The 21,630-nt window shown below is 41.0% G+C and overlaps 1 protein-coding gene across 1 annotated transcript in view; it reads right to left on the bottom strand.

The window, feature by feature from the left end:
• Positions 1 to 1,302: 1,302 nt before the first annotated feature.
• Positions 1,303 to 21,630, bottom strand: part of PARP9 (poly(ADP-ribose) polymerase family member 9) — a gene marked incomplete at both ends in the record, with an annotated part of 29,548 nt that continues 9,220 nt past the window's right edge. Inside the window, 6 exon segments of the mRNA XM_084232681.1 lie at positions 1,303 to 1,664; positions 3,137 to 3,311; positions 4,811 to 4,944; positions 7,838 to 8,218; positions 13,274 to 13,334; positions 19,977 to 20,201. Of these exon segments, the coding sequence (XP_084088807.1) occupies positions 1,303 to 1,664; positions 3,137 to 3,311; positions 4,811 to 4,944; positions 7,838 to 8,218; positions 13,274 to 13,334; positions 19,977 to 20,201 (1,338 nt within the window).

Here is a 21,630-nt window from a genome sequence, read left to right on the forward strand (position 1 = left end):
GCAGAGGCTGCAGGCAGCTTCGCAACCCAGCGCTCAACCACTGTGCCACCGGGGAGGCCCCTCTATTGAGTCTTTCAATAAGGATCTATCTTTCCATTTATTTAGGAAATTCCTTTCAAAAATATTTTGTCTTTTTTTTTTTTTTCATTAAGTCATGTATACATCTTTTGTGTACTGTTGAATTTGTGGACTCCTCACCTTGTGGAGATTGGCACAATTGGAGGAAGGCCAAAGAAGGAAACTCTCAATCTAGAGGTCTAAGGTAGGGGCCCTTTACCCTTATGGTGGCACCATATAAGACTATAGTTTGCTTCTTACATGAGGAAGAATGCTAGTTAAGTTAGAAGGAGTGGGAGGAAGCATGCTGTGCAAGAGGTTGAAGATGCAAGGTTCAGGAAAGTTTGGAAGGATAGAGGAATATGGAGTTAATATGGGCAAGAGATGCATGATGAATTAGCCGGGTTGTACATTTTAGAACTCTGAAATAAAATTTGAGCCCAGAGCATTGTCACAGGGCATTCAGCCTTTATAAGAGCTATTCTGTCTGCATGAAATACTCTTGATTCTGCTACCTACTTGCTGCATCCCTTATTCACCTAGCTAACAAAGTCTTCAGATTCAGTTTGAGTTCAACTTTCTCTATTGGTTCTTCCTCCTAACCCCTGATTAATATATCTATCTCCCTCTTAAATTTTTCCATATAATCCATAGTTCCTCGTTTATTATATCCAATCATATTATCAAGTTGTCCATGGTGCTTGCATGGTGTTGCTTGATTTGGCTGAATCTAAATAGTTTATCAGGAGAATGTCAGTCTTTTGATGTCCTTTAAATGATTTCATTTTACACACAATTTCATTTTGCACACAATTTTTCAGAGCCAGTTATGTAGATAAAGGTGATTTATTTTGGTATCTTACATACAAGATTCTCTGGAAAATCTAAAATCATTCTGCTATCCCAATATGTTACATTATCATCATTTTAGAAAATTAAAGGCTTGAATTACAAATACAAAAATCTCTTATTACATATGAAATATTTCTGATCCCCTATAGTAAAGGAAATGGAAGAACAATTTGAAGAAAAAATGGCCACGAGAGTGTTTTAGTTGGTATCTACCCACCCCAGCCCCAAGAAATAAAGACAAAAATGAAGACATTAAGATGCTAGTATGCGGTTGGTTTCTTCAATAACTCAATAAGTCTGTATGACATAAACCATTCTTTGAGTCATTGGTGGTCTTAATTTAGTTAGCTCCTCAAAAGCATGGTGATGCCAGCTGTTAAAATGATGTCAAGGTTAATCAACAGAGCTGCCACTAAAGCCCCTCCAGGATTGCTGGGGAGAGAGCATTGTGTCCTGTAGTAGAACATGATCCTGGGAGCAAGTCCACAAATACAGGGGCATAGCCTGCATGCCACTAAAAATAACAAAGGTTTCAGGATTGGAGACATTATCAACCACACTGTCATGACTCTCGATGGCTCCAGGACCCAATGGTGGGGCAACAATATTTGACTGTTGACCCTGGCAGAAGGAGCCTATGAGTACTTCAGCCACAAACACATAGATATGCTTATCTGTGGCAGATGTTTCCTTTACCTGGTATGATAGATTTTTGAGATTCCTGCTAAAGTATATGCCAGCTCCAAATCTGTAATCTAATAAAAGAAAGACATTTAAAAGATTAGCATGCTCTTGCAAATCATACTGTCATTTTGGGTACTAATATATATTCTCTCTCTCATCCCCTAAATTATTACCATCTCTTGGTATCAAGTCCTTGTTTCAGTAGCAAAGACACCCAAAGTTGTTCCCTAGAGACAAATCATAGCTGATAAAATCAGCACAATAATAGCTTAAATTTAAATACACCTTTAGAGTATATACCTTTAGAGTATATAGAGTATATAGAGGAGTATATGATTTACAAACTATTTTTACACTGATTAACTCCAATTAATCTGTGATTTGGGTCATACTTCCATTTAACAGATGAACAATCTGAGGTTCATAGATATTATGATTCAAGTCAGCATTATCAACTAAGAAGCTAACAAAGAAACTTATAGAAGGAAGACTGCATTTTCTCTTAGAACTTTGCCCTACTTCTACAGGCTATAAGTAAGAATATCTCTAAAACCTCTGATAATAAAACTAGTGAAAATGACATACAAAAAGAGAAGGCAGAGTGTCTTTATGGATAACATTATAAGAAAAGAAAAGTCAAAATAAAGAGACTCTAAGCATATAATGTCTATGTGCATGTTGCATTGGTTAGGAAGAGACACCCTGAATTTAGAAGCCAGGACATTCTGGTTAAAAAAGGGTTTCCTCTATTGTGGGGTAGCGATAAGTCACTAGTTCTTACCATGGCCTGGCGAAAGACTCTAGAGAATGTCCAAATGCTTTCCATCTAGGTCCACGCTCACTAGGTAATTTTGGACCCATCGGACATCACGAATACTGTGATGCCAAGGAGGAAATACTGTTCCAACCACTGGAAATAAATATTCTTCATTCTGATATAAATGCCTATGATCTGTCTTATTTTCTCTGTAATATTAAGAATACTCAAGACTCTGAGAGCTGAACTCTGAACCTCAAGATAATCCCTGTTAAATGCCTTTCTATCCCCAACGTAGGGGAAAGAAAATTAAAACGTCTTTGAGGGCCTCCCCGGTGGCGCAGCGGTTGAGCGCTGGGTTGCGAGTCTGCCAGCGACCTCTGCGGCACCGGTTCGATCCCCGGCTGCTCCCCGGCCACCGCAGGAGGGTCCCACATGGCGCGCAGACCTCTCCTGCCGCCCGCTGCTCGCCTCAGCAGTGTACTTCGGTCCTTCTGCCTGCTCTGCTCCCCGCTCTGGCTCTGGTGAATTCTCTCACCCTCCCGTGCTTCTGACTGTACCCAGTGCATGTATAAACCAACCAAACAAACAAACAAATAAAAAAATAAAATAAATAAATTAAATAAAATAAATAAAAGTCTTTGAGGCCCTAAGTACCTCCCTTCCTCCCTCCCTTTCCTCCTTCCTGACAACCTTTTCTTCCTTCCTTACCTTTACTTGGGATTTAACCAAACATTGTTTCTCAAACAGCACTGAACAACAGAAATACAATGGGCTGACACTTACCACATGACGCCGAGTACATCCTTTGAAAGCCGACTCTGGATACCGCTTTACAGAACTGGTGTGGGACTAGCTGAAACAACCTGCGGCTTGGAGGTTCCCTGCACATTCTCTCTTTCATTATCATCTTCTTTCTTTGGAAGGCATCCCTGAGAGCCACATTGTCTATCTTCTCCACCTATAATGCAAGAAAATGCAAAACTGAGAGTCATAAATTGTACATTACATCAAAAATAAAGGCACTTGTGGGCATATTACTAATGCATTCATTTTGCTTTCCTATAAAGTTGCATAAGAGTCTTTCCTGACTTCAACCTTTTTCTACTTTGACTTCTTCTCTTCCAAATTACCTGTACCTTCTTTGCTAAATTAGTAAGAATATACTATGCAATCTTTATGTTCCAGGCACTGATAATGAAATGGCCAACAATGTAGACATAATCTTTTCCCTATAAAAGCTCATAGTTTGGGGCCTCCCTGGTAGCACAAGGGGTTAAGCACAGTACTTTGAAGCAATCTGCAGCCTATACAGCACGAGTTCGATCCCTGGCCAGGGAGCTACCCACATGGCACAGTAGACCTCTCCTGTCTCACCCACTGCTTCCCTCAACAGTGCATTTCAGTCAGTCTGCCTGTTCTGTTCCCCACTCTGTCTCTGGTGAATCCTCTCACCACCCGCACCTCTGGTCTGTTCTCAATTCTTTTTTTTTTTTTTAATTTATTTTTTTAAACATTTATTTATTCATTTATACAAGCACTGGGTACAGTCAGAAGTGAGGGAGGGTGAGAGAATTCACCAGAGCCATAGCAGGGAAGAGAACAGGCAGACTGACAAAATACACTGCTGAGGGGAGCAGCGGGGGGCAGGAGAGGTCTGCGCGCCATGTGGGACCCTCCTCCAGTGACTGGGAGCAGCCGGGGATCGAACCGGCGCTGCAGAGGCTGCGGGCAGCTTCGCAACCCAGCGCTCAACCGCTGCACCACTGGGGAAGCCCTGTTCCCAATTCTTGTGTGCATAAATAAGTAAATCTTCTTTTTTTTTAAAAAAAAAAAAGCTCATAATTTAATGAGAGATACAAATAGGCTATTATAATAAAGTATGATAAATGATATTCCTTTATTTATTTTTTAAAAAGATTTATTTATTTATTTATTTATTTATACAAGAACTGAGGTACTGGCCAGATGCACGGGAGGGTAAGAGGATTCACCATAGACAGAGCAGGGAACAGAACAGGCAGACTGACGAAATACATGGTGAGGGGAGCAGCTGGCGCAACAGGAGAGGTCTGTCACACCATGTGGGACCCTCACCAGCCAGCCGGATAGAGCCGGCTGGGATCGAACCAGCGCTGCAGAGGCTGCGGACAGCTTCACAGTGCAGCGCTCAACCGCCTGCGCCACCAGGGGAGGCCCTGCTATTCCTTTATTTTGCTTCAAGCTAGACAGATAGGTCTTTCCTGAGACTTGATCTATGCTTCCACACATCCTGACATTTCTATTTCCTGATTGCAACTATACCCCTCACACCTGCACTTCCCTGCCCTCCTTTCATTCTTATTCCTAGGATTCCATGTCAATGAGCAGCTAGCTGTCATCAGCAGGGGAATTTTTCTTGGCTACAGAACTAAATGAACTAATAGCAAGGAATAAAATGCTTTCCTTAATTAAGTATACCTTTATAACCTGAAAACCACAGTTTTCAAATTGTGTCTTTAGATTCTGAATTTCTTCAGTTTCAAGTTTCAGACATTTCAGAAACGTAATTTCTTTCATGTTATGCAGCTTCTTTGGTTGTTGATCAATCGGTCCTAAAAATGAGCAACACAAAATGGTTTGTAAAGAAAACTAATAAACTATAGAAATTTAGAGCAATAAATTAGCCAGTTGAAATTATTTAGGATATGTTTAGGATATGCAAGGAGAGCTATCATACTACAAGATATCATGGGATAAAATAGAGGGTTAATAAATTTGTCTTTGGATGATTTGGATTATGAGGATGAGGAGTTAAGAAAAAAAAGGACTTCCATATAAACTCTCCCCATCAGTTCTGTAATGATGATATATAATTATGTCATAGGAAATGTTTGTATTTCTAACCAGGATGCCATCAACAAAAAGAGAGAGACATAAGACAACATTAAGGAATGATAAAAAAAACAACAACATGACATTTCAAGATTTTACATAACACTTATATTTTATATAACACCTCAAGATTTTCAAGATGTCATGTTTCTACCTCATTTGATCATTACAATACCACCATTCAAATAATTAACACAATTTTACAAATAAGGAAATTAAAATCAGAGAAGTTAAATGATTTGTCCAATAGTACATAGCTAATAAGTACAGATCCAAGATTATAAACCTGGCTTTCCCCAGTGCTTTCTGTTAGAGACACGGCAGAATATCTGGTACATATATCATGTGCCACCCAACCAAGAAGAGCAACATTTGGAGATTAAGCGTCTATATGACATGTCTTTGTCCCCTTCTTTTGGCCTCTTTCTTCTTTCCTTCCTTTCTTCTACCTCCTTTCCTTCCTTTTTCCTTTGCTTCCTCTTTCTTTTTTTAAATTCAAGGGACAACCTGTTATTGTCCAAAGTAGCTTCCTATTAGACTAAATATACAGATGGACAAATAGAAAACCCCCAAAGGCTTATTTTGTTTCAGTTTATTTTCAGTTTGAGTTAACCACGTATATACTAACATGACCTGATCCCAGCAGGCAGAACTAATTGAATGTGTTTGATTCAACCACAAAAAGTAGATGATAAAGCGAAAGAAACCTGCTACAGAACCAAGTTATAAATCTTGGAAATAGGAGGGACAAAACTCCATAGCAGAGGAACTCCAAAGCCAGGACATTTCAAAGAGAGAGACTATAACTTAAATCTGGAAAGCAGTACATACATTTATAAACTCTGATATCAGAGTTCAGTTCACTTGAATTCAGCAAACACTGAGCTCTTATTACATGCCAGTCACTGGGATGGGTGCTAGAGACTCAAAGGTCCATAACTCCTGGTGTCAAGAGCACACACCAGAAAGGATAAAAGAGTAGCAAAGAGAAAAACGCTGAACTTCTATTATTTAAATTTTATTGTTATGATGGATACTCCCTATAATAACAACGTACTTCAAAATTATCTGTTTGTTAATGGAGAGAGATCTTAATCTGATTAAGAGAAGTGAGGGAAATAACATGCTTAGTCAACAACTAGCAAAAAATGCCACCTTGCAGCAGAACAAGGGACATGACTAAACAACTAAAAGCTATTAATAATTCAACCTTATGAATGCAGTTAACTTAAAGTAATGCCACACACTGAATAGGAGATCAATGTTTCTTTATCTCTTGTTCTCTTGAGAATAATCAGGACTAGTTTAAATATCCACATGTATTACATTTCAAAAGCTAAGTAGAACTCGTGATTTTGGATCTTACTCTTGAGGATTATCTTGTCCTTTCTTTTTTGACAGTGTGTTTTCTGTAGAATGTTAATACAACATCTATTGCAAACTCCTTCTACTCCTTCTCATTTTGACCATTTCTACCTGAATTATTTTTATAAACATGGTGAAAATAAGGAGTCCTTTGAAATTTTGCATTTAAATGTTAGTAATAAATCCATTCTCCACATTACAACCAGTAATATTTCTAAACTAGAATTCTGACCTTATCTTTGCTTAACATCCTTCAAGATTTTTCATTTCTTTCAAGAAACACTGAACATTTTTTCATGTAATTTATAAAGTCTTGCATAGTCTAGGCCATGCTATGGTCTGATTTCTTGAAAATTTCTTTCTTTGTCTTACTAGTGTCCACCTACTCTTCAGTTCTCCATTTATGACATTTCTTCTGAAAAGTTTTCCCCAAATTCCAGGTCTGTGTTAGGTGCCTCTCCTAGATGCTGCCAGAGCAACTTTCACCTTCTTCTTTCATAACAAACATGCTCACTACTTAGTTTCCCCAGTTAGATTTTTAATGGGAACATGTCCATCTTAGTACTATAGCCCTAGTAACTAGCATAATCCTTGGCACAAATCAAGGATACAAAATATATTAATTGAATAAATGAATAAAATAAGCCTCAATCTCCTCCCAAGGTGGCATTTTCAATGGTATAAATTCCAAGTTAACTCTAGGGCTATTTTGAAAGCATCTCTTCAACCCCAAATTCTCACTGTCAATCTGATGAGTTTTGTCCCACTGAAAAGGTGATACTAGAGTGTACCTTATGGTACTAATGAAAAATAGTGAGAAGGCTCAAAGTGAGTAATTTTAGGGTTCTTAATGCTGCCAGCAACAAATAAATGCAATAAACTCAAAGAAATGAATTAAGCAGGTAGAATGTATCCACATTTGAATGCTCCATCTGTAGAAGTAGGGTTTACATTTTTCCCCAGAGTCTGGGTTTGGGTTACTCAGGCTTTCCATGTAATTGCCTCTTAGGCAATCCATGTCCTAAATAAATCCAACTCTGTGTGTATGTGTATATGTGTACTTATTTACTAATAATTAACCCTTCTCACAGAAAGAGAGCCAAAAAAAATGGTTATAAAAATTTATGGCCTAAAACAAAACAAGCACTGTTTGCTTTTTCCCCCTCTTTCAATCTCTCTTACCCACATACAAACATGCATGCTCACATCCAAGAGAAAGACAGTTGACTTTCCAACTTAGTTAATTACCTGACAAGCTCCAAAGGGCTTGCTCCTTTTTTCTTGCCATTGCCTCTTGAACTTGACACAGCCAAAATTCAATATTCATAATCACCTCAATGATGTCAGCTGGGGCTCCTTCAATCACTAACTTTGCCTTTCCCCGACTGATATTCTCTGTGATAGAGACTCCTGGGGTATTCTGTAACATAGCAATGTTGTCATGTTCCACTTTCCCAAAGTAGAGGATATGATTATTCTCAATGACGTGGCGGCCCTGATTGCGGAGAATCCTGAAGATCCACAGTTCGGCCTCACTCATTTTTTCTGGGTTGAGTCCCATTAGACTGATGGCAGGAGATGTAGCTTCATGTCCATTTTCTCTTCTCTCTCTCTGGGGGACTGAAAAGACTATCATAAACAATCACAGAGAGCAAGTGAATTTTAACCCAATGCAGAACTAACCACCCAGTTTAGTATTTGCCCCAAGGATACTGTCACCATCATCAGCAGTAACAGTTTCAGTTAAATACCTATCTCTAAGAGCTGTGCTGTGTACAAAGGAAATTTAAATGTATACTTTACAGTCTCTTTGGGAACACAGAGTTTATCATCTCTCGCTCTCTCTCTCTCTCTCTCTCTCTCTCTCTCTCTCTCTCTCTAGAGAGAGAGAGAGAGAGAGCTGCCCCTGAAAAAAAAGAGCTGCCCCTGAAAAGGACAGAATTGTTAAAAGAGATGCTTGCGAGCCTCCCTGGTGGTGCAGGGTTAAAGTCTCAGTCTAAATTTCAAGCTATCACCAGTCACTGAGGCATGAATTCAATGCCCACATGGCACTGCAGACCTCTCCTGCCTCACCCGTTGCTCCCCTCAGCAGTATATTTCAGTAGAACTCCCTGTTCTGCTCCCACCAGTCTCTGGTGAATCCTCTCACCCCCAACCCTGCACCTCTGGCCTACATCCCAGTTCTTATATGCATAAATAAAAATAAATCCTTTTTTTAAAAAAAGAGAGAGATGCCTGCATAGTCACAGGCAGGCTTTATCATGTCTTGTCCCTGCTGATTGCACTGGTCAATTCACAGATGGGTTTAGCTTGTGATCTCATAGTAGTGTTAACCAACTATTATTTCCTGCTTAATGGAATTTTCTTTCACCTTTAAAATAAACACCTCTGAAAATCAAAATTAAAGAGTTAAAATTATTTTTTAATACAGGTATTTCTGATTATAACAATAATAAATGTTTATCATTGGAAAATTAGAAAATATCTAAGTATTATGAAAGGAAAAATACCCATTATTCCACTATTGGGATTTCTTTTCATGCCTTATCTGTGTATGAGAGGACAGTTTGCACCTCCACCACAAGTACCTGGAGTTTAGCAGCTGCGGTCATGGAAAATAGTACATCCCATCAGAGAAGAAAAGGGGACTTGATTCCAACCCAACCACCTGCACCCTTCTCTGTAATTACCCCCACAAGTAGTAAAGATATATTCTAAAGAGAATCTCTAATAGATTTGATGCTGAGCCCAAATTGCAAGAGAATGGAACAGCTGGGAGGAAATTGATAGGCGAGGAAGTACCTAGAATTTATTAAAAATACCCTGAAATCATTTTAAAAAGAAACAAAGCAGGGCCTCCCTGGTGGCGCAAGGGTTAAGATGCAACCTATGAAGCAATCTGCAGCCATTGCAGCAAAAGTTCGACTCCAGGCCAGCCAGGAAGCAACCCACATGGCTCTCCTGACTCGCCCGCTGCTCCCCTCAGCAGTGTATTTCAGTCAATCTGCTTGTTCTGTTCCCCACTCTGTCTCTGGTGGATCCTCTCACCCCCACACCTCTGGCCTGTACCCCAACTCTTGTATGCATAAATAAATAAATCTTTAAAAAAAAAGAAACAAACCAGTAGCCACTAGTATGAAAAATATGTGTGAAAAGATACTCATCTTCATTGCTAAGCAGGAAAATTAAAATCACTAGACAGGCAAAATTTACAAGTCTGACTATATCAAGTATTAGGAAAGATGTACAGCATCTGAAACGCCCATGACAGATGTGAAACTGGAACAACTCCTCCTATGATTCTATTATTTAAAGAAATGTACACATATGTATGGGGGGATGTGTACATGAAAGTTCACATTCTTGTTTGTAACCGCAAAAAACTGGAAATAACCCAATGTCTTTCAATGATGGAATGTTATTCTAGCAGTGAAAAAGTGTGAACTTTAGCTATAAATGAATTTCAGAAACATCCTGGGAGGAAAAAGTTGAGCATTTACATGTTCTACATTGTTCCAAGTGCTTTACATATACGATTTTATGTGATCCTCACAACCCTAGAAGATAGGTACTGTCAGTAGACCAGCATCACAGATGCAGAACACACTCAGAGAGTTACTAAGTAACTTACGGTTATAGAATGAGTAAGTAGTATATGGAGCTAGTAGGTATGAGTAGCATAATTCTGTGTTCACACAATTGTGTTTCCAATGAGTGATTGCAGGACAATAGTGGTAATTAGCAGCTGGATGGCACCAGGAGCTATGAAAAAGTACCAAAACAGATCTAGAAGTAAGAAGGGGAGGCTGGCCTCCCAATTAAGTAAAAAAAAATAAAAGCCAATGTTTTAGACAATAGCAAGAAATGACAGGAATTCTTAAGTGGGAAACATACTTATTTTTTTGCCCTTTTATTGCTTGTGAGGAGAAAATAAAAACAATATATGGTGATACTTCATTTATCCATTTTTATCAGGAAAGAAAAATTTTTCTTCCAGATAACTAAGTTGTTCAGATCACTAAAGGATCTTACACTAGCACCAGCTATTTCACTATTAACTTATTAATTAATTAGTTAATACTTAGTATTATCTATTTATTTATTTATTTATTTATTTTTTTAATAGAGGCATGCTTTATTTATTTGTTTGCTGGTTTGTTTGTTTGTTTTGTTTATACATGCACTGGGTACAGTCAGAAGCGCGGGAGGGTGAGAGAATTCACCAGAGCCAGAGCGGGGAGCAGAGCAGGCAGAAGGACCGAAGCACACTGCTGAGGGGAGCAGCGGGCGGCAGGAGAGGTCTGCACGCCATGTGGGACCCTCCTCTGGTGGCCGGGGAGCAGCCGGGGATCGAACCGGCTCCGCAGAGGCCGCGCGCAGTTTCGCAACCCAGCGCTCAACCGCTGCGCCACCGGGGAGGCCCAGTATTATCTATTTATAAGTTAAATATTTCTAGTGGAAACACATTTCCCTGTCTTCCTAAATGGTCTAACTTTTCCTTGATAATCTGAGATCATCATCAGTAAGCAACATTAGTGTCAATGTCCTGTGCTGTGATTTCCTAACATATATTCTCAAGAATTTCTGATGAATGGACCTTTCTGGTGGCCTAGGGGTTAAGTATTAGTGCTATCACCACTATAGCCTCACTTCGATCCCTGGCCAAGGAGCTAAACCACATATAGCACAGTAGACCTATCCTGTCTTGCCCACCGCTGCCCTTTGCAGTGTATTTCAGTAGATCCGCATATTTTGCTCCCCACTCTGTCTCCAGTGAATCCTCTCACCCCACCATCCTTCACCCACCTCCCCCCATCACCCATACCTCTGGCTTACACTCAGTTCTTCTACACAAAAATTAAAAAAAAAAAAAAGAATTCCTGATGAAAATGATAATGACGGGTATTTCTATGTTTCTTCTGTAAGTATCCTCGCCAAAAATTCTCCTCTAGATTCACTGTGCTTCACCAGATATGCACTACATTTGTTTATTTGTTTGCTTCTATGAGTTTCTTTCCCTTGGTTGCCCCACCCCACCAATTCTGGCCTTTGAAAATCTTGATATCCTGGGACTCTTGGTGGTGCAGCGGTTGAGCGCTGGGTTGCGAAGCTGCCCGCAGCCTCTGCAGCGCCGGTTCGATCCCCGGTCCCTGGTTGCGGGTCCTACACGGCACGTAGACCTCTCCTGCCGCGCAGACCTCTCCTGCCGCCTGCTGCTTCCCTCAGCAGTGTACTTCATCTGTCTTCCTGTTCTGCTCTCCACTCTGGCTCTGGTGAATTCTCTCACCCTCCCGCACTTCTGACTGTACCCAGTGCTTGTATACATAAATAAATAAAATTTTAAAAAAGAAAAAAAAAAAAAGAAAATCTTTATATCCTCAAATCCCGGCTAGAAACTATCTCCTCTGGGAAGTCATTCTTGGTCCTTCCATCAGAATGAATCTTTCCCTCCTCTGGGCCACCTGGGGAATTTGTTCATCCTCACATTCATTATTAGCCTGTAACTTATTTAATACTTCACAATTTTTACATATATTCTCCATTTGTTCTCACAATAAGGTGTAATTATTATCATTTCACAGATAAACAGGCTGATGAGAGGCACAATCACAGACCAGAGTTCTTAAAATTTCCCCTTCTTCATTTCCACTACTGAACCACTAAGCCTCTCTAAGAGAACTCTCCTCTTAAAGGATATAAGCAAGTCCTTTGGACCCTAGTGGGAAATATCCTAAAAGTTTTTATTACAGGTTGAAGGTACAGTGTTCTTAACATCTATATGAACTATAGATTAAAAAAAAATATATATTCCTAAAGTACATCTTAGATCTCACCAACAATTCCATCTCGATTCACTCAAACTCCATTAAAAGAATGGAGCTATAAGACAAACTAAATTCTCTTCCAGTCCTCAGCAACCAGGATTAGTTTAGTTCAATGACCTCCAAGCCTGGTTGAACAGCAAAACTGATGAGAGAGCTTTGAAAAAATATGTCCTTGGCCTATATCCAGAGTTCCTGAATCAGAATCTATTAAGTTAAGGCCTAAATTTTTGTTTAAGTTTCTGCCATGATCCCAGTGATTACTCAGATTGGGTAGGTAGCATTAGGTTAATATATTTATTGTTATCTGGTGTTGCTGAAATGTGCTTTTCTATAATAACTAATGAGTAACCCTATTTAAATGTAACCCTGCTCAAAACATGAAGAATGATGTTATCTCCTCAGTTTATGAAGGGTAGCACTGTATTTTAGAAAAAGATTTATATTTGGAGTTGAAAACTACCCTTTGTTTATATCATGAAACTCTGTTTATATCATGAAACTGTATTAGGCAAGAAGTAGAAAGCAGGTAGAAAGCAGGTTGCTACCCAAGCAGAGCACAATGAAATATATTTGGTTTGCTTAGTCTTCTCCCATTAGTTCAAACGATCAAGACTGAAAGAGCCTATAATGGGAGACTATTTCTAAACCCTTGAATTTCTTATTTTTTTAAGATTTATTTTTATTTGCTTATGCATACAAGAACTGGGGTGTAGGCCAGACGTGCAGGGGATGAGAAGATTCACCAGAGACAGAGTGGGGAGCAGAACAGGTGAATCTACGGAAATACACTGTTAAGGGGAGTAGCAGGCAAGACAGGTGAGGTCTGCTACTCCATGTAAACCCTTAAATTTCTACTCACCACTTTGATTGCTGACTCTCGGAAGACTGGATTTAATCTTTTCCATTTCAGCACTGAAAATCTACAGGAAGCAAACAGAGTAGAAGATCATAAGCAGAGTTTTTATCCATTGTCATCAAAATCCCTCCCCCTACTTGCACACCCCACAATTGACCTCATCCACTCTGTTAGTCCTCACTCCTACTGCCACAAATCTACAGCAGCCTGTAGAAAAGTCTTGGGGAAACAGCAAATACAGCACCACAATTGATTACAGCATGTAGGAGAAACAAGTATAAGAAAAATGGAAAGAATAGCAAAATCTATTATAGTATGGAACAAAGGTGTACTCCAAGGTAAGTGTTATCTTCATTCACTTCACATATTAAAGCTGTGGAAATGTCACTGTGATGGAGGACAGGAATAGAAAAAAAACTGAAAAAGGAAGCACCACAAGACCAGAAATCTGGCTCACACAAGGAGGTAGCTATAGGAGAAATTAGCATAACCAAGATAACTAAGATCCTTAGGGCAGACGACATAGTTATGGAAACTAAGATCCTTTGGCACCATGCCTAGACTACAAAGCATAACATTCAAGCAGGTATCCCGAGTGGAGTGCGCATCTGTAAAGGCCGGACAGGCCACAGTGCAGGTTTTCTGATCCCATGCAGACCGGGTAAAGAAGGAGCCAGAGTCCTCAGTAGTTTTGCAGGTTTTTTATTTGGGACAGGAATAGAAAAAAAACTGAAAAAGGAAGCACCACAAGACCAGAAATCTGGCTCACACAAGGAGGTAGCTATAGGAGAAATTAGCATAACCAAGATAACTAAGATCCTTAGGGCAGACGACATAGTTATGGAAACTAAGATCCTTTGGCACCATGCCTAGACTACAAAGCATAACATTCAAGCAGGTATCCCGAGCCAGCCTCCCAGCCCCCAGCAAGTCTTCACTCTATCTGGGCTCTCTGGCGTTCGTTCTGCTGCTTCTCGGCTTCTCTTTCAGCTTCTGCTTCTGCTTCTACTGCTGCTACTGGTGCTGCTGCTTCTACTGCTGCTGTTGGCGTCCCCGTGACGCCGCCCTTAAAAGCACAGTCTTAGCTCAGCTGAATCCCATCTACCTATGCCCACACCCTATTCCAGGTGCCCGCCATCAGGCATGCATTCAGGACAAGAATCCATCATCTATCCTGATGGTGGAAGGGCAGAAAAGCCTGATATTTTCTTTACCCTACAGCATCCAAGGATAAAAATATGGAGATTGAGCCCACTGTAATCTCTGGTCCCTTTCAAATTCTACATAGTTATCCAAAATCAGCAACCAACTGACAGGCTCAGCTCGCAAAGATGAGCCCCTCCCTACCAAAAGAAGACGATAAGGGCCTCCCTGGTGGCACAGGCCGTTGAGCGCAGAGCTGTGAAGCTGTCTGCAGCCTCTGCTTCCCCAGTTCGATCCCAGCCGACCAGCAAGGGTCCCACATGGTGCAGCAGACCTCTCCTGTCTCACTCACTGCTCCTCTCAGCAATGTATTTCGTCAGTCTGCCTGTTCTGATCCCCGCTATGTCTCTGGTGAATCCTCTCACCCTCCCGCGCATCTGGCCCGTACCCCGGTTCTTGTGTATATGAATAAATCAATCTTAAAAAAAAATAAGGAAACAACCTAAGTGCTCCAAAATGGATGAATGAATCAAGAGGATGTGGTATTTATACACAATTGAATACTACTCAGCAATCAAAAAAGAAAAACTCATTGACAGGTGCTTTGGTGGCAGGTATACTATGCTAATAATACTTGAATGGGGGGATTCTGTATTTCCAAAATAAAAAAAATAATAATGTAAACCAATATTACTACAGTAAAAATAAATAAAAATAAAAGCAAGAAACCCATTACATGGTAGTGTTGTAGAGCAACCCCAATACAAAACGGGGTGCCTGACTGTGGGTCCTCACCCACGCGCTTAAAAGGACTTATCAATGCTCTACTACAGGCACACGCGAGAGGTTAATAAAAGGTTTATTTACAAGGAAAGGGGAAATGAGAAAATGTACAGCTCAGGAAGAAAAGTGGGGGACAAAGTTTTAAGTGAGTCCTACCCGATCCGCCGATCAGGAATCCCAAAATGGCACTCTGAGAGCTGGCCACAAGCCAGGAGCCGTGAAGCCAGGAGGCAAGCGAAAGCGAGCCAGCCCAAGGTCCACGTGTTTGGTTTTTATATCCAACCTGGCTGCCCAACTCCACCCTCAGGTCCCAGCCACCCTCCCTTTGGTGGTGACAAGATTGGTCTTTCCCAATGTCTTGATGGCTTTAGTCTGGAGTGGGGGTGGGGTCCACAAAGCCTGTATGGGATTAGCTCAGGACATCATTTCCCCCTAACACTAGCACAAATAACTTTTCTTTATGTTTCCAAAACCAAAGACAATTTAGTTGAAAGAGTACCCCTATTTTATATTTTCATGAAAAAAAATCAGCTCTCCAGAAGTCATATAGAAGTCAGGATATGTTATGGGGTTAAATATAAATTAGATAAGATTTTTTCATTGAATGTGGAGTAGACCCAAATGCCAAGAATCTGGTAGTGTTTCTAGCTCTATCTGTGAGTAACCAACACCTAACGTGAGGGATATCAGTAGAACCCCTAGAGAGGGGTTCCTTATTCTGAGACGATGTGTGACACAAGATAGATATGCAATAAACAGTTGTTAAATAACCAAATGAATAACCATCCATGCCTTTACATCAATAAATAGATACTCAGGTCCACCCAGGAACCTTATCATCCTGAAAGGCCGGTGAACACAACTATTTCAGTCAGCTGGGAGTTATTTGCTCACTGTCATTCATGAATTAGAAAATTCACGAGTGGGTGAATGTAAATATTACTTTATTGTGAATTAGTGTAGGCTGAACTTCCTGAATCAAGTCAACTCTGGAGGTCTGGCGATCCATTTTCTGGAATATAGGAACCTGCTTAGGAAACACCCCCTTTGAGGAAGTTAGCTGCCCTTTGATCTTTCTGAGCATACACCCCTTGCTGAAAGAAGTATTTAGAAAGGAAGATATGCTTATCAGAAGGCTGTACCTACACAGAAGTATAACACACATATACTTCTGTTACAGGGCAGCCCCGATATAAAATGAGTTGCCTGACTGTGGGTCCTCACCCGCGCGCATGGAATTAGCTTAGGGCATTCTTTTTCCCTAATACTTCTAGGTGGATATGACACCGTGTTAATATTGAAAAAAACCTGGAGGAATGGTCAATGTTCAGGGTACGATTACTGTGTAAAATAATCCTCCCCTCTAAGTTGTAAACTGGAAAAACATCACCTCTCAAGCTATTGTTTCTGTTTTTGTTTGCTAATTCAAAACACAGCCTTTGGGCTCAGACAGACAGACCTGGGTTGGTAATTGGTTCTGCCATTTGACTAGTGTGTGCATATTAACCTCTGGGCTTCTTATCCTATTTGTAAAATGAAGATGACAGCAGTGGCTTTATCACAGGAATGAGGGGGAAATGAAATGAGACAGTTTCTTAGCACAGTACCTGGTTGATGCAATACATGCCAGCAATTTTTCTTGTTGGCCCTATGGAAGCCCTTAGACTGTGGTTGATCTTCCCACTTTTGTTGAACTGCCATGTACCTTTTTGTATGTATGTTGGAAAGAATGAGGCTTTTTTCTAGATGTGTTTAATTCTTCTTGTAAGGGTAGGTGATCCACATGAATATTTCCGGGATGTACTCAGGGTGCCTGTCTGAGCCCAGTAGAAGTTCTCTGTTTCACGGGGACTGGTGAACTTCATTTAAATGACAGGATGATTTATTTTGTTAAGAAAGTGAGTTACTTGGGCCTCCCCGGTGGCACAGCGGTTGAGCGCTGGGTTGCGAAGCTGCCCGCAGCCTCTGCAGCGCCAGCTCGATCCACGGCTGCTCCCCGGCCACCGGAGGAGAGTCCCACATGGCGCGCGGACCTCTCCCGCCGCCCGCTGCTCCCCTCAGCAGTGTACTTCGTCCTTCTGCCTGCTCTGCTCCCCGCTCTGGCTCTGGTGAATTCTCTCACCCTCCCGCGCTTCTGACTGTACCCAGTGCATGTATAAACAAACAAGCAAACAAACAAACAAATAAATAAATAAAACATGCCTCTATTAAAAAAAAATTTTTTTTAAATTAAAAAAAAAAGAAAGTGAGTTACTTAACTGGGTAATTTGCCACCATCTTGAAGATTAACAGTGACTAAGACACAGTGGTGTCATAGAGACAGTTGACGCTGTCTCATGAGAACCCTCTTCTCAACCCTGCTGTCAGTGATGTTGCAAGGATAGCCTGAAGTCAACAGGGAAAATCAGCAAACATTACACACCTCCCTATATCTAGTCAGGCAGCAAAAGGAATAAGAACCTTTATATTGTTTCAAAAAATAGCAAGCTAGTACAAATATAAGTTCACTTGTTTGTAGGGAGAGATAAAATGACAACCAGCCATATGAAGACAGGCTGGAAGGGGGAAAGGGAATGATCAGAAAACTAATGAAACTAATGATCAGAAAACTAATGTTCAGAGACACTCCCTCTGCCAGGCACTGAGCAAGGCCCATCCTATCCCAAACCCAGACAGCTCCCTGGGAAGTGACAGCATCTGGATATTGCTGTTGGCAGAAGCAGAAACTTATGTCTGAAAACCTTTTTTAAAATGCTATATCTTGGGCCTCCTCGGTGGCGCAGCAGGTTGAGTGCAGCGCTGTGGAGCTGTCCACAGCCTCTGCAGTGCAGGCTCGATTCCTGGCTGGCCAGGGAGATACCCACATGGCATGGCAAACCTCTCCTGCTTCGTCCGCTGCTACCCTCCGCAGTGTCTTCGGTCCATCTGCCTGTTCTGCTCCCCACTCTGTCTCTGGTGAATCCTCTCACCTTCCCAATCCTCTGGCCTGTACCCCAGCTCTTGTATAAATAAAAAATAAATCTTTGAAAAAAAATAAAGTGCCGTATCTCATCGTACTTCAGGTATTTCAATATATTTCACTTCCTTTTTATTCTTCCTTAATATCATTGAAATCCTTTTCGAAAATGCCAGATAAATGAGAACAAGGCAAAGAGATGCTACTTTAAAGGCAGATCAGCACAGCAATATATATTGCTAATTATGCTGAATACATATATCAGGGACTTATTAACATGTTAGAAATGCAGCTTAATCTGCCCACTCTACAACAAAAAGCTGAGGTGAAAGGAAAAGAAAATACTGCACACAGAAATCTCCCCACACAGACACATTCTTCTACACACATGTCCCTCCATCTTTGTGTTAGAACATAACTGATTCCGCTCTGAGTTCTCCAACAGTAAGAATCAATTGCATTTGAGGACAATATTGGGATATGGCAAAAGTAGCCAAATATTCTCCTGCAATTAAAGAATTTATAATCTAATTGGGAAAAAAGATACCAAGCAATTCACTTGATTTAGTAATTTGTTTAGCACTCAGTGTATTGTAATTCATTACAGCTGTTATAACAACAATCAACCTTCAACAGTCAAGGAGGGCTTACTGTGTGTCAGGTACTGTTCTGTGTTTTACATCTATTAACTTATTTAATTCTCATAATAGCTCAATAAGATGGTAGCTATTATGCCATTTAAAAGGTGAGGTACAGATAAGTAAATTCATTTGCCCAAGGAGTTGACTGACTCAAAAATGGAAGACAAAGACCTTATTTTAAACATGACGGATTTAAGATAACAGTCAGATATCCAAGGAGAGGTGAAATAGGATAGGGAGCAAGGGTTTGAAGATGGCTCAGAAGACAGGACTTTGAAGAAGTTATGGCAGAAGTTGTGAGAATAGTGTTCTGAGAGGGAGCGAGAAACAGAAGAAGCCACACTGAATCTGTTATAGGATAGGGAGAGGGGCAGCCCAAGCCCCGCAAACCTGCCTATTCTAAATGGGTTCTGCCATCCGCCGCATCAACACAAAACATATGAGACTTTAATGGGAAGGAACTTTAATAAAACTGGGAAACAATACAGGTAAGGCAAAGAGTCTAGTTTCTAAATGAAGCACCCAAAGTTACCCATCCCCTTGTGGGTAAAAGTCCATGCATATGGGATCGGCCCAGAGCAAGGCCCCAAAGCCTGCCACAAGTCTAAAGCATCTTCCAGTGGGGACCCACAGCAAAGGGTCAGAAACAACCAGACAAGCCCGGAAGGAAAAGAGCAAAATCAACATCAAGATAAAAGTTGCCATTGTCACCTCCCCTTGGGTCTCACCCACATCTGTGTCACCCAGTCCACGACCAAAAGACAAGCGCAGTTTCTTCACGTGTCTCTAGGCTCCATCCTGCTTCTTTCCTCAGTCTCTTCTGCAGCTTCTCCTCTTCCTGCTCAGCTCCACCCTCCCTTGGGTGGGGCAGGGAACCTCCCCCTTTCCTGGGGACCACCCTGTTACAAAACTAGAAAGTTGCTTACCTTCAAGAGCAGAGGGAAGAATAAAGGCCAACAAAGGAAAAGAGAGAAGCTAGGTAGTTGGTAAACCTGGTTTCCATAATGACATTCTTTAATGGGTCAGAGGTGGACAACTGATAAAAATGAAATCTCAGCGAGTCCGATCATCACCACACTGTATAGCACACAGCCCCAACCAAATGTCTTATAAGGGAGATACTAAAGAGATGCTTAATGAATGAGTGAATGATCTATTGGACATTTCTAAAATATTAACTTACCTTATATAGGTCCACTCTTGCTGGGAAAATCACAAATTTTACAGTTAATTTTTTTTTTTCCAAATTCCAAATACTGGCAAATTGTAAGACTTCGTCAAACATGATCTTTGCTGCTGTATTCATCAATATACCAATCTCTCCAGTTCCAAGGGCAGGAAAGGAAATTGAAGTTACATTTTGACCAACGCATTTTGACAAACATATCTTCATTGCATGCGCCAACGTCTACAGGAAAAAAACAAATTTAAGATCAACAAATTTGCATCAAAAATAAAATAAAACTTCACTTACCCCTTGTTCCTGCCCACATTTTACAATGCAATCCTCCTCTCTCCCCCAGAGCCATGTTCATGCCTCCTCGGAAGGCAAAAAGCTCTCACTCCAAAGGGAACCCATTATATCTATAAGGTTAGATAGTGCGAAATGAAAGGACCAAGAAACTAAAGTACTTGAATGGTCCATTTTGAGCTATGAAGGAAGTTTGGGGACCAGTTTATGTAGCCTTGCCCATCTCCCTAGGTCAGAGAGCCAACCGTCACTTTATGCCCATTCCTTTGCTCCTTCTAGGTCAACATAACGAGCCCTTGGAAGTGTAACAAAAGTTAGAGGTTAAAATAGCAAAGTGTGTATACAACGTCAATAAGATCTAGCATGTAATTTCTCTTTGAAAAGTGCTAGTATAGTTGGCAGGTTAAACTTTCCTTCAACATTTCACCATCCAAACTGAAGACTAATACAGGAAGACTGTCTTTGTAGGAACCTTGGAAAACCAAGGGGTAGAGAGTGATTAGAGAACCAATGTGGGATTAGAGGGCTCTCTGTAGCCAAGAAAGGATTAGTGACAGAATAAAGACAGACAGAGAAGGCATTAAAGTTTCTCTCTCCATATCTCATGGGTTCCCCATATTCTTTTTTTTTAAGATTTATTTATTTATGCATACAAGAACTGGGGTAGGGGCCAGAGATGTGGTGGGTGAGAGAATTCACTAGAAACAGAGTGGGGAACAGAACAGGCAGATTTACCAAAGTACACTGCTGAGGGGGGCAGCAGGCGATACAGGAGAGGTCTGCTGCGCCATGTGGGTTGCTCCCTGGCTGGCCGGGGATTGAACTCTTGCCATAGAGGCTGCGGATTGCTTCACAGTGCAGTGCTTAACCCCTTGCACCACCAGGGAGGCCCCTATTCTTTTTTAAAAAGATTTATTTATTTATGCACAAAGGATTTATTTATTTATGCATATTTATTTACGCATACAACTGTGCAGGCCCGTGGTACGGGGGTGGGGTGAGAAGAATCACAGAGACAGAGTGGGGAACAGAACAGGCAGATCTACTAAAATACATTGCTGAGGGGAGCAGCAGGCGAGCCAGGAGAGGTCTGCTGCACCCTGTGGGTCAGCTCCCTCGCTAGGGATCGAACTCGTGCTGCAGTAACTGAAGATTACTTCATAGTGCTGACACCCAACCCCTTGCGCTAGGGGGAGGCCCAGCCCCTCTATTCTTTAATGTGTGTATTTTATGTGCTTTCCATGTAGAGCTGACAAGTCAATCTTTACTGCAAGCACAGGCGGAAAGAGACCACAGGTAATAGATGAGGCAGAAATGGGCATGGAAGTGAAATCCCAGGTCCTCCTGGATTTAACAAATAGAGGGA

This window comes from Talpa europaea, assembly GCF_964194135.1.
Source record: "Talpa europaea genome assembly, chromosome: 4".
NCBI classification, from domain to species: Eukaryota; Metazoa; Chordata; class Mammalia; order Eulipotyphla; family Talpidae; genus Talpa; species Talpa europaea.